This window comes from Triticum aestivum, chromosome 6A, assembly GCF_018294505.1.
Source record: "Triticum aestivum cultivar Chinese Spring chromosome 6A, IWGSC CS RefSeq v2.1, whole genome shotgun sequence".
NCBI classification, from domain to species: Eukaryota; Viridiplantae; Streptophyta; class Magnoliopsida; order Poales; family Poaceae; genus Triticum; species Triticum aestivum.
In genome coordinates this window covers 24,252,028-24,266,223 of record NC_057809.1, presented here as the reverse complement: position 1 = coordinate 24,266,223, position 14,196 = coordinate 24,252,028, and the positions used below count along the sequence as shown (strand labels likewise).

At 41.5% G+C, this 14,196-nt stretch overlaps 1 protein-coding gene and 1 non-coding gene across 2 annotated transcripts; both read left to right on the top strand.

The window, feature by feature from the left end:
* Nucleotides 1–7,205: 7,205 nt before the first annotated feature.
* LOC123131747 (putative serpin-Z12) lies at nucleotides 7,206–8,885 on the top strand. The gene has a single exon (XM_044551421.1). The coding sequence runs from the start codon at nucleotides 7,341–7,343 to the stop codon at nucleotides 8,616–8,618; it is 1,278 nt and encodes a 425-aa protein (XP_044407356.1). The 5' UTR covers nucleotides 7,206–7,340; the 3' UTR covers nucleotides 8,619–8,885.
* A 1,014-nt stretch (nucleotides 8,886–9,899) lies between these two features.
* On the top strand, nucleotides 9,900–10,119 carry LOC123132881 (small nucleolar RNA U3). The gene has a single exon (XR_006465105.1). It is a non-coding gene; the product is annotated as a small nucleolar RNA U3 (small nucleolar RNA).
* The last annotated feature ends 4,077 nt before the right edge of the window (nucleotides 10,120–14,196 follow it).

The window sequence follows — 14,196 nt, the reverse complement described above, 5'->3', positions numbered from 1 at the left end:
AAGCACATGCATATTATATTCATCAAAATCATCATGTGCAACGGTATAAGGCAACCCATCAATATAATCCTTAATAAGGGTAAACTTCTCCGATATAGTGTAGTTGGGAGAATTCAAAAAGATAATAGGACTATCATGCATGGGTGCAATAGCAACAATTTCATGTTTAACATAAGGAACTATAGCAAGTTCATCTCCATAAGCATAATTCATATTGGCATCTTGGCCACAAGCATAGCAAGCATCATCAAAAAGGGATATTTCAAAAGAATCAACGGGATCATAGCAATTATCATAGCATTCATCCTTCGATAAGCACGAAGGGAAATTAAACAATGTATGAGTTGAAGAGTTACTCTCATTCGAAGGTGGGCACGGGTGATCAATCCGCTCTTCCTCCTTTTGTTCTTCGCTCTCCTCCTCATCTTTTTCATCCAATGAGCTCACAGTTTCATCAACTTCTTCTTCCATAGATTCCTGCAAAATATTAGTCTCTTCTTGGACAGCGGAGACTTTCTCAATAAGTGCATTAATATCGGAATTGTATTCATAATTCTCATAGCAATATTTAATGATAGCTAAATTTTCAGGTCTATAAACTGAATCATCAAAATCTTCAAACTCTTTAAACATAGATTCAATTTCATAAGCACCCATAAAAGCAACAAATTCTTCTATTTGTTCCACATCATAGTAATCATATATACCATTAGCATAAGAAGCTAAGGTTTTATTATCATTAAATTCACATGAAAAGGGAAGGTGTGGAGCCTTCATCCTAGAGCAACAAGTATAATCATATCTCAAGCATAGTTGCCTAGCATACCAATTCAATATATGAATTTGATCCCATAATAGTTTCCCTTTTTGTGTCAAGCGGTAATCCCTAAAGTATTCACATTGATCCAACGTTACTCCCATTACATAATTGAATGGGGTTTTCTCAGGATTATTAAAGTAGTACATAATATCTTTCACATAACCAGCATCGAGGGTTTTAGGAGGTTCCCCATCTCCATGAGTAGCAAGTACACCTAATTTTTTTGGTATTTCGTGTTCCATATCCATAACTAAAGATAAAGAACAACTAAGAACAGCAAATAAAAATTACTTAGTGATAAAGCAAACAAGCACATGCAAGAATATTCACCCCACGCTATTGCTCCCCGGCAGCGGCGCCAGAAAAAGGTCTTGATAACCCACAAGTATAGGGGATCGCAACAGTTTTCGATAAGTAAGAGTGTGAAACCAACGAGGAGCTAAAGGCAGAACAAATATTCCCTCAAGTTCTATCGACCACCGATACAACTCTACGCACGCTTGACGTTCGCTTTACCTAGAACAAGCATGAAACTAGAAGTACTTTGTAGGTGTTTTTGGATAGGTTTGCAAGATAATAAAGATTGCGTACATAAAAAGTAGGGGTTGTTTAGATAAAGACACAACTAAGTTAGTTTAGTAAAGAGCTTTTTGTTACGAGAAAGTTATTTATCCCTAGGCAATTGATAACTAGACCAGTAATCATTATTGCAATTTTATTTGAGGGAGAGGCATAAGCTAACATACTTTCTCTACTTGGATCATATGCACTTATGATTGGAACTCTAGCAAGCATCCACAACTACTAAAGATCATTAAGGTAAAACCCAACCATAGCTTTAAAGCATCAAGTCCTCTTTATCCCATACGCAACAACCCCCTTACTCGGGTTTGTGTTTCAGTCACTCACGCAACCCACTATAAGCGAATCATGAACGCATTGCAACACCCTACAGTGGGGATCCCTCACGCTTGAGCGACATGGAGAGCACCATAGGACAGCACCAATAATAAAACATGCAACTCAAACCAATCTTGATCATCAAATAGCCCATAGGACAAAACGGATCTACTCAAACATCATACGATAGCCATACATCATTGGGAAATAATATATAGCGTTGAGCACGATGTTTAAGTAGAGATTACAGCGGGTAAAAGAGAGGTTACACCGCTGCATAGAGGGGGGAAGAGTTGGTGATGATGGCGGTGAAGTTGTTGGTGAAGATTGCGGTGATGATGATGGCCACGGCAGCATTCCGGCGCCACTGGAAGAGAAGTGGAGAGGGGGCCCCTTCGTCTTCTTCTTCCTTGACCTCCTCCCTAGATGGGAGAAGGGTTTCCCCTCTGGTCCTTGGCCTCCATGATGTGGGAGGGACGAGAGCCCATCTGAGATTGGATCTGTCTCTTTGTCTCTCTCTGTTTCTGCGTTCTCAGATTCTTCCCTTTCACCGTTTCTTATATTCCCGGAGATCCGTAACTCCGACGGGGCTGAAATTTTAACACGATCTCTATCCGGATATTAGCTTTCTTGTGGCGAAAGAAGGGCATCAACCGCCTTACGGGGTGTCCACGAGGGTTAGGGGTGCGCCCCCCTGCCTCATGGCCCCCTCGGGCATCATCTCGCGTGGATTTTTCTTCCCAAAAATCAAATATATTCCAAAAAAATCTCCGTCATTTTTTATCCCGTTAGGACTCCGTTTGATATGGATATTCTGCGAAACAAAAAACATGCAACAAACAGGAACTAGCACTGGGCACTGGATCAATATGTTAGTCCCAAAAATAGTATAAAAAGTTGCCAAAAGTATATGAAAGTTGTAGAATATTGGCATGGAACAATCAAAAATTATAGATACGACGGAGACGTATCATAGACATGCCCGGAGCCTTGCATCCTTGCCATCTCATTTATCGGTTGTCAAATGCTCAGTCAGCTATTTAGATTCCTGCATCTTTTCTTCCAGTTTTTCCCCATATTGATCTATGCATTATGGTGAATCCTTCAATCCAAGATGCCATAAGACGATATAGAAGTTTGGGATTAATTCTTGGCTGAAACATATAAAAAAATACAAATATGTATGAGTTGTTGGATGGAGGGTTGGCCAGAATTCCGCTAGCAGTCAGCACAGGAGAACCAGGACAGCGGCGGTGGAGCCTCTAGCGTCAGGGAACCACTGTCGTCGTTCCCGCTCCATAGACCGCCAATTGGATTCACCGCTGCCTGGATGAAAGCAAGGGAACCCATCCAGATTTGTCTGATGTGTTCAAGAAATCAACAGTGTTGTCATACATGACATGCTGATTAACAGGGTCAGTGGATAAACACCCATCTTGTTAAAAGTAAAATAATGTTCTGTTGGTACATATTTGTGTATATGATGAGAGATGAAAAATCTGAGTTGTCATGCTTGTGCATTAGCATGGTTCAGGAGTTTTAGCTGGTGCTTTTCAAGATCAATAAGACGGAGTGTTTGTTCGCTGATCCATTAAGTCCACAATGCACGTGTGTACAGGAATTTTCTGTTTGTATTGTACAATGAAAATGTCCTTTTTTTCATTCTAATGTAATTACTATGGAGTCACTCCCACTCTTGTTTTTGGCATATTATTGGGACCCTGGAGATATAAAACACACTGTTTACCATTCTGTAGGAACCAAAAGCAATATATGGCAAAGACATCTTCCTAATTGTAGACTCATGCACGCTTTTTGGGCACACACGTACATATATCGTAATATGTAATGCTAACAAACAAATGATTTAACAAGCCAGATCTACTTGAGCAAATGGACCCGCCACTTTCTTGGGACATTTAATTGCCCATAGAATCGTGCCGGCTTTGATAGCCGGGACTGGAAGGGACATTATCTGTCTTGTTAAAAGTCTTGATCGTATATACTAAGGTCATAGAACTCCACATGCTACCATTTCTTATGAAAAACAATCTTCACAAAAACTGACCCCCACCTACGTCGACTCACATCCAAACCATTGGCACCCAATTACCTCTTATATACAACCTCCACCTGAGCCTAGGACTGATTACCTAGACCATTATTATCCTGTTATTAGATATATAAATATATGTGCATAGGCGAATCATTGATGCAGGAACGATGTTGATACTTGGTACACAATATGATCTCTGTTAATACGATAGTGCATTTCCCTCAACATTTTCCCTATTCTTACTGGTCTTTGATCTTCTTTACACAAAACAGAATGGAATTCTTGGATTTGAAGAAATTTCCCTTACATCTCCTGGCAACAAAATTGACTGTACATTCAGAAAAGAATCATGGTATTTGCATGGATAGTTTACCTTTAAATATGGCAGTAGATTACAGAAAAAATTCTACGGTGAAAATGACACATAATAGAAAAGTCTGCACCATACAGTGGCACTTAATTATACCTTGCATCTCCCATATGATAATTTGTAGTATGAATTTCTGCTTAGAGTGATTAGATGGACCTAGAAGAAATGTATAGCCACTGGCACATTTTTGTAGAAGGTTATAAATTTGGAAATAAATTGTAGCTCCTGCTTTAGCGCTATCTTCCATTTAAATTATAGCTTTTGATCTTGTCATCTTTACATGTTGTTTAACATCCTATGCAGCTTGACTTTGATTCAAAGTGCACAAACCTGAATGCAGGCATCATTTTGACTGGAAGGCCTTTCTTTTTTCGTTTTTTGGGATCAGCAAACATCGTTGTGTAATTCAATACATGGATGGATTTGGGCAACTTTATAATTTAGTAAACAATACTAACACCACACTTAATTGAAATATTTTGTGTATTTCCTGTGCTCACCTTGTAAGACCTTAAAAACAAGATGACAAAGAATTTGGTATACATTTCCTAATTAAATGTCTGTCTTATATTGCAATTTATATTATTATCAATGATTGTTTGATGAATTAAATCGCGTTCTTATATTATCAATGATTGTTTGATGAAATATATACTGCCTTTTCTAACATAGTAAAGCTATGTTTAGAAGTATCCACTAATTAACTTGTGAGGAGATCAAAATCATGCTTACTCAATATCATAAATAATGAATGAACCTGTACAATAATCAGTTGGGTACCTTCTTTTAGTTTGAGGGGTTCATGATTTGGATAGTGTTGATCGATGCTGGTTTAAATCAGTGTCAATTAATTTGGATTGGAGGGAGTATCATGTTTTTTTGTGACATTTATATTATTGAAATCCCTACCACTCTATTGATAAAATGGACGGGTGCGACAACGTGCGCCATCAATGATCTAGTAATAGCATAGAACAATAAAAATTATAGATACGTTGAAGATGTATCATGGGAGTACTCCGAGATTTGTGGAGAATGCTCTCCCGACATGGGAGTGCTCTGAGACTTGTGGAGAATGCTCTCCCGGCATGGTTGATAAATATTTTGATGAAGCCGAAGAAAACTTGGAGCCTTAGTCGCCTACCTTGCATGCCAAATATTGATGAGGAAACCCTCCATATTAGGGATTAAGTAGACCTCGTTTTGTGATTCGGTCAGGGGCTAAACCTCTTTAAGAATCTATGAACTACTGAGCACAAAGACATGACTCGTGGGGGCATGTTTACTAAAGGGGCCGTGCCGTCCCGACTCGCGTGCTGCACCCTCCAGTCCAAGCACAACCCAGCTGCTATATGGGCCGGCACGGCAGCATGCCAGGCATGCCATATCTGCTAGGCTAATGGCCCGCTAGGCTGTTTTTAGCTATATTTGGCCTATTGGGTTGTTCTTTAGGCCATAGATATATAAATAAAAACTTCTCAAAAAACTAAATGGGCTGGAGGCCCGCGTCATGCCGACCCGCGTGCCCAGCCTTCAGGCCCAGGTACGGCCCTGGCATGTCGCGTGCCTGGCATAGCCGTTTGGGACCTCCTATATGCCGCTCGCTGCAGCAAAGTGCCGACGTTTCGCACAGGGCGCCGGTAACATGGGCCGGCCCATTTCCGGTGGCACGATCGCGAGATGAAATAACGCAAAAGGTCCCATTTCCTTCCGGTGGCACGATCGCGAGATGAAATAACGCAAAAAAGGCCCATTTCCGGTGGCATGATCCTGAGATGAAATAACGCAAAAAATTAGAGCATGCTTGAGCTAGGATTCAATCCCGTGACTTCGTGTTTCATGGCGCGATGTGCTAGCCAACACAACAGTCAACTTCTCATGTTAATATTACAGGGTCATACATAGAGAAACATACAACAGCGGCAGGTATCGAACAAATCACCTACAGCAGGTGAGGGACGCTAATAGCCACCATAATTCCTAGGATTTCGTACATAAAAATGGCAGCCCGCCTTATATGATATAAGCCAAAAAAATTAAAACTATTTTTAAAATTTTGAATGTGATTTTCTTTTAGAAAAAAGATAATATGTTTTGAAATACAACATTTTCATATTTCATAGCAAAAAAACTGAAACTTGAAACATTTTTGGTAATCTCAAACTTTTTTTCAAAAAAACAAGGAACAACATGAAAATTAGATTTTGTTTTTGAAATGAAGAAGACTTCCTTGAAAGTGCAAAACATTTTCCGAAAGCAGGAACAAAAAATTGAAAGTGCGAACATTTCTCAAAATTTATGAACATAATTTTCAAGACATGAACACTTTTTGAATTTCCCTGAACATTTTTCGAATTAGGGGTCAAATTTTGAAAAACATGAACATTTTGACGATGTGAACAAATTTGGAAAGCGGGATTTTTTTGGAAATTCCCCTTTTTTTGAATCGGTGAACAAAAGTTAATAAATGTGAACATTTTTCCAATGTGCCAAACATTTTTTGAATTTGAGAACAAAATTTTACAACATGAGCATTTCTTGAATTTGTGAACAAATTTGCAAAGCTGGAACATATATTGGAAACGAGAACGTTTTTTGAAATCCCAGAATTTCTTGAAAAACAAACATTTTTTAAAAGTGCAAACAAAATTTTGAAAATGAGAATTTTTTTAAAACTTGAACATTTTTTTAAAACTATGAACAAATTTCAAAAACAAGAACATTTTTTGATAATTTTAAACAATATTTGAAATTTTCGAACAAAATAAACAGGAAAAAGGGAAAGAAAGAAAACCAAAATAAAACTTGGAAAAAGAAAATGAATGCGAATAAAAAAAGGAAAAACGGAAAGAAAAATAAACAGAAAAAAGGAAAGAGTAGATAATATAATCAGGAAAAAAGAAAAAAGAAAGGTAGCAAGAAGAAAATATAAACCGGCTCAGGAACCTTCTAGAAGGTTCCCAAAACCTTTTAGCCCGTGTCGTGCCGTGCCAGCCCAGCTCTCCCGGTCTGTTTAGGCAGCTTTGCAGGCTGGCTGGGCTCGAAGCCCAGTACATTGTTCACCTAACCCTAACGCACACGCGAGAGCTTCCAGTTCCAGGGTAGGGGCTCAGCTCCGCCGCCGGCACCATCTCCGGCGCTCAACCACTGCGATCCTAACCGAATCTTACCACGAACCCACGGCGATTCCGACTATGTCGCGCTTCGGGAAGGCCGTCCTCCTCTGCTTGGCCCTGTTCACCGCATGGCACCTCTGCTCGACCCTGTTCGCCGACGCGCCTCCTGCTCCTGGTGGCGACCCTGCGGAGGAGGCACCGGTAGCGAGCGACGCGGCCGGGAAAGCGTCCGGCCTGCCTCTCGCCAGGGAGGCCGGCGTCCGGGAGGCGGCCGGAGCGGAGCGCAACTTCGTCATCTCGCCGCTGTCCATCCACGCGGCGCTCGCGATGGTGACCGCCGGCGCTCGAGGCGACACGCGCAGGGAGCTCCTGGGTTTCCTCGGGTCAGCGTCGCTCGACGAGCTGCACCGCTCGCCGGCGATCAAGCTTGTGGGCAGGCTCAACGGCCTGACGCAGACGTCCTTCGCCTGCGGCGTGTGGGTCGACCAGAGGCGGGCGCTCAGGCCAGAGTTCACGGCCACCGGCGCGTCGCGGTACGCCGCCACGGCAGAATCTGTGGACTTTGTGTCGGGGGCCGAGCTGGCAAGGCGGCGCGTGAACGCCTTTGTGGCGGACGCGACGAACCAGCGCATCCATGACATACTCCCTCCCGGCTCCGTCCACTCGTCCACGGAGGTCGTCCTCGCCAACGCGCTCTACTTCAAAGGAGCGTGGCGTCGACCGTTCGACGTCTTCACCGCGCCGTTCCACATCCCAGGCGGCACCACCGTGCGCGTGCCATCCCTGACGACAGGCCGGTCACAGTACATTGCTCTCTACCCGGGCTTCAGGGCCCTCAAGCTGCCCTACAGGACCGACGGCGATCGGCAAGCTGCTGCATTCTACATGCTTATCCTTCTCCCGGACAGCGGCATTCTCAGCCTCACGGATCTCTATGACAAGGCGGTGTCGATGCCAGAGTTCATAAGGAAGCACACGCCGGAAGAGGAAGTTCCAGTGGGACAGTTCATGGTGCCCAAGTTCAAGTTCACCTCTAAGTATGAGGCGTCGTCAGACATGCAGAAGCTTGGTGTCACCACGGCTTTCAAAGGGGGCGACTTCTCAGGCATGGTGAGCGGTGGGGATGGGCGGCTCTCCATCGGCCGGGTGCTCCATAAGGCCACCATCGAGGTGGACGAGCTAGGCACTGTGGCCGCTGCTGCCACGGCCATAGTCATGTATGGTAGCGCGCTTCGCAGCGAACCACCGCATCTGGTGGATTTTGTGGCGGATCGGCCCTTCTTATTTGCCGTGGTCGAGGAGAGGACGGGCACAACGCTGTTCCTTGGTCATGTGGTTAATCCTCTCGCTAACTGAGTAAAATGTGGAATCATTTGGCTGTTCTTGAATAGGAGTAAATATTTGAACATTGGTCACTTTCGAAGATTTGGTCACTCCTGTCCAACAAATTTGAGGATGCAGGAGCGAGTCCTGATCTCCATTGAAAAAAAGAAAGATTATTCTTGCTTTTCCTAAGAGCAACAAGCGGTTGCCAGTAGAAAAGTGAATGCAGATCAACTACAGTGGAGCATTGTAATTCACTCTGTACTGCGTATGTGAGCTGAATGAAATGAATTTAGCGCCTGTTGGCGCCTTTCTCCGTTCAAAAAAAAAAATCATGTCCCGGATCAAAGCCGGGCCATAAGTATGACTTTGCAAACCGGCAACTGGAAAAAAGAGGCTCTTGTATTCAGTCTGTTTCTTGGCGGTTGCCAGAAAAAATAAATTAACAGCAAAATGTATTGTTCCACTCAAAATGTATTGACAGCTACATGATTCCTGTCCATTTAAATTCAGGATTCTCAGACAGGCTTTGACAAGGCAGCTAGGCGGAGTATCCAGGTGAATTCACCATTAGTATAATATGTACAGAGATCTTCTTGCTCTGTGATCCGCAATTGGAACAAATCTCTGAGATCTTCACCCAGCACTACCATTGTAGATCAATGACGATCCAACACGAACACGGAACAGTTCTAGCCAGTGAACTGGAGTACTTTTGAGCAGGTGAGTCGACAAAACAAATAGATATTGTAAATGCAACAAAAGTACTTCAACGACACGTTTATGTTCTGTCTCGGACGCTCTGGAGTTACACTACACTCATTTTTCTCTCCGGTTTTCTTCTTGTCTGTTGCATTCTCTATCTCTTCTTTCTAACCTAGCAGTGTGTCTTCTACTTTGGTAATGGCCAACTGTACTTTCATTTGGCATAGAAGCTAAAGAAAACAAAAAAAGAACTAGGTGTCATGAAAAGGAAAGTTGGAATAAACATTGTTCGAAATTATATGTACTCCCTCCGATCCGAATAAATTGACGCAACTTCTATACAATTCCGATTGGAGGTTGTATTAAAAGTACAGGCTATGCAGCATTTGCCAGATATTTAAACTAGTTCAAAATCTGCACAGCTGAACGTTTCTCTGATGGGGCTGGGCCTTGCTCATTCTAGTGCCCCGCTACATGGGCCACACACCCTTCTTTCATGCTCTGCCCCAGGAAGCGCAGCACTGCACTGGCTGCTCTCTAATTAGTCCCACCTCGCTAGTTTAGGCGACGCTAAACCAGTTTATAAGGCGAGGAGCGGCTTGTTGTAGCACGACCTTACTTGAACAGGATCTGTTCTATAGGCTTGTACCGCTGCATCCTTTACCAATAAGGAGGCAAGCACTTCAGTCTGGTTGATGCATTCTCACCTCTTGGCCAGAGCGTGATTAACGGCCTGGAATTCACCTGATGGGTGCCATCCGACGGCTGTAGAGGATCGCTCCTGTTCCAGTTCACACTGGTGCAGGGTGGCTCAGAGGTTGTACAGACTACAAAAAACATTTTTTGACGTTCTATTTTTGGCAATATGATCTGTATATCTTCTGCAAACTAGATTCAGTCAATGGAATCAAGGAAATGGATGATATTTGACAAATAAAGTATGTACAGAGAATTCCATATAGGTTTTACTTGAGGCTGGGAATTCAGAAAGAGACTATCTTTTAACCCAAATGATCTTTGACAATTCAGAAAGATGGCTCTATGGAAAGCTAAGTTCAGCTCATCTTTCGACAATTTCCAACAATTTTGAAGTAATTCTTTGATGATGTGGTCACTCGTGTCCTGTTAACCCAAACAATCTCCATAAAAAGAGATTATCGATTGCTTGCTTAAGAGTTTGAAACATTATTCAAAAGAGCATGTCCTGGATTAGTGCCAGGGCACAATTAGGAGGAATTTGCAAACTGCTAACTGAATCAGAGGTGAAGCCTTGTTTCGACTGTGTTCAGCCAGTCACTTAGCAGTAGCCGGTAAAAAAAAAATGATGTTTCCTTTGACAGCAAGATTTCCCTTTTCATTTAGGAGGGTTTCATGACCTCCGTGCGAAGTAGAAGAATATCCAGATGAACGAAATTCAGTTTATATGTCCAGAGATCTTGCTCTGTCATTAGTACTGAATTAATATACTCCCTCTTTTCACTTTTATAAGACCTTGTAGACAATTCAGACATCACCCAAAACAGGGCAATGTGGGCTGTCTGAAACGTCTTATAAAAGTGAACGGAGGGAGTATAAAAAGATCAGCACAAAATTAGCTAAGGTGGAGATCATTGTCATTGAACTGGGAGCAGGCCTGCTAACTGCTCAGACAGAGGCAATTGGATAAAATATCTGAGGTCTTCACTCTTCTGTACTACTGTATCTTTGTAGATAAATGAGGATCCCATAGCACAAAGGAGAACAGCTCTGGCCACTGCTGGGAAGGAATAGGCCACTTCTAGTGACTCAAACAATCAAGCAATCAGCGATCAGCTCTCTCACACAGCAGCATTCAGCATTATGCAGAGTCCAGGTATATTTTGAGAGCATGGCAATTCTAATTATTTACTTTTCTCCATATATGGAATGTCACCTCTGATTAAAAAAATAGAGTCTAAGGAATATTTGGTCACACATCAACACATCATACACCAAAAGAAGGCATGGTAATATGGCAGTATCTCCATGAAAAGCTATAAAATCAGGCAATGTTGATAAAAGAGGAGATAATCAAGTATTAATATGCATTCATAGAGATGCCAAACAACATCTGTATACATGATATACAAGACTGCATGTGGTAAACATTTACCTAGCCTGCAACTTCCTGCAGACATAAAAAACTACTGGTTCCCTTTTTTTCCTTCCATTTTCTGTTTTAATAAACCAACAAAAAACAGTACCATATCTGTGTCGTGAATTCTGGTTCTCAGAATCACCCCCCACCCCGCTCCAAATACACAACTGAAAAACTATTTTCCGATATTATTTGAAGAATGATTTGTCATCTTACTTGCCCCAACATAAAGGTAGTATGCTAGCCACCAGTGGGTCGACCTCTTTGGGAATGTCTAGCCGTTTGCTTTGAAACCCAACTACTCCGACGACTTGCATTGGATTCAGCCCGCTCCAAGGCGCACGCAGCATTGCTAATTAATTCCCATAGGATCGTCCAAAACTGTAGACGTCGCACCTGATGCCAGCATTCAATCTTTTTATTTTTAGTTGGACCATTCAATCTTCTATCAGCGCAAAAGATGCCATCCACTCCGACTGTAGGCCAACCGAAAATACAGTCACGATAGGTTATTTACAAAAGATGCACACCAGCTGAACAAGGAAAATGTAAGAGGCAATATCCACATTTGTCGAATGGAACCGATGAATCAAGAAAATTGATTCTCGATGAAAAGCTGCGGACTTGGAGGAAACGAAAGTGTTATTTGTCATCCTTGACATCCCAAAATCTTACACCTGAGTGGTAAAATAGATATATGTACTCCGTTGATAAAAGAAAGCATAGGATGGACACCAAATCCTGCAATAAAAGTGTTATTACTCTGCAGTTGTTCAGTATTCGACCCTTCAGTTTCAGTTAGACCAACTTCACACTCACTTTTGCTTCAGTATACCCCCTAAACACATTGACTGTTGAGATGTCTCTATACGCCCATATAATAAAGGGTAGTGTGATCTTTTCACCCGCGCCGATACGCGGCGCCCTCGCCTGTTTTTCACTTTCTTTTTAAAAGATAAAAAGCGTGCAATTAATGTGAATTCAACTCAAGACCTCTTGGTCTAAGGAGGACCATAGTAACCAAGTAGGACATCCTAATGCTTGTGTATATTTACTCCTTTTTTTTGCTTTCGGCTCAGCCAGCCCATTGTTGAATCGGTCCTTTTATCACTAGTTCTTTTTCTTTTTTTACCTTTATTTGTTTCCATTTCTTTTTCACAAAATTCTCACGCTTATAATATTTTGTTCAAAATTTTAAAAATGTTCGCATTTTAAAATTCTGTACATAAAGTACAAATATTCACATTTTAAACAAAATGGTACAAATATGTCAAAAATTTGTTCATGTCTTTCAAAATTGCTCAGAATGTCATAACACAAACATCAACAGAGCAAACAAAATTTTGAACACATATTTAAAAAAAACACTACAAAATTTGAAATATCAAGCAAATTCAGAAAGTATGAACAAAATTTTGAAACCAAATTATTTTGAATTTCTGCAAACATTTTATTATTTGTGAAGAAAAACATTAAATATGGGATTATTTTTTAAATTCCAAATAAATTTTGAAAGCACAAACATTATTTGAAAATGAAGAATTATCAAAATCACAAAAACTTGGCATGGTGCCTTGGAATGGTGATACAAGGCCCTAGAATTTTTTTGGTCCATTTGAACGATGTCAAAAAAGGTACTCTGAGACGAAACCTTCCGCCCAACCCGAACGCCCTAGCCGAAATTTTTCCCATTTAAATTTGTGAACATTTTCTTAAATTCGCAAACTTTGTTTTCAAATTCATGAAGTTTTTACCATATATAGGAACTCTTTTCAAGTTTAGAAAGTATTATAATGCCTGTAATTTTTTAAAATTCATAATCATTCTTTTTCAAAACTTTTTTCAAGTCGGCAAATGTTTGGGCGGCTCGATGGAAGCGATGCCGTAGCCATGTTGGGCAAGGGCTGAGCGTATTTTTTTCTGTTCTATTATTTTGGTTTTTCTTTTTCCGTTAATTTCATTTTTGTCCCTTTTTAAACTTTATTATACATTTTAGAACCTGTTTTAAAATTTGAAATATTTTGAATTACCAAAAAATGCTATTGTTTCAAATATTTTTTTACAAACTATAAAAATGTTCTTGAATTTCAAAAACATTCACATTCAGCCCCCCCCCCCCCCCCCAAAAAAACACCCAAATCGGATTCATCTCAATGCTCTAGACCTGCATTGTCATTCATGATAACTGGTTTGCAATGACCTAAGTGAGACATAGCTCTAGGATGCTCTGTATATGTGCCCATGCCTGGATTTGATAAAGCTTCACCGGTTCCAGCCTAACTCTGCCATCATATATAGTCTTCAATAAGGAGAACCAAGCTGCGAAAACACACTGACCTTGATGCATAACCCTGTTTCGTTCGCCAAGGAAGAACACATGGATCATGAACAAGTTGTCGTCCACCTAGTGTATCTCTGGCTCACACGCAAACCCCGGGCTGCCCAAATATCATCGTGCCCTTGAAAGCAGGGGTGTAGGCAGACCCCGGGCTGCCCAGGGCGTGGCCTGGGGCGTAGAGAGTCAACATTTCGTTGACTGTAGCAAACAGTACCGCACTGTAACTATAGTGTTCATCGTACAAACAAGGCTACCCGGGGTCGTGGGGAAATCCTAGGTATGGCACTACTTGAAAGCATCTATGCTAAACAGATGCCTCATGTTTACTCTAGCCAGAGCACACATGCAATGCAAGGTGCATGGAGGGGTGAACGAATTCACCGATGATCATATAGATAACTCAATGATGACAAAAAGCAGGCGAAGTACTTGAACCCTAATCATCTAGAATA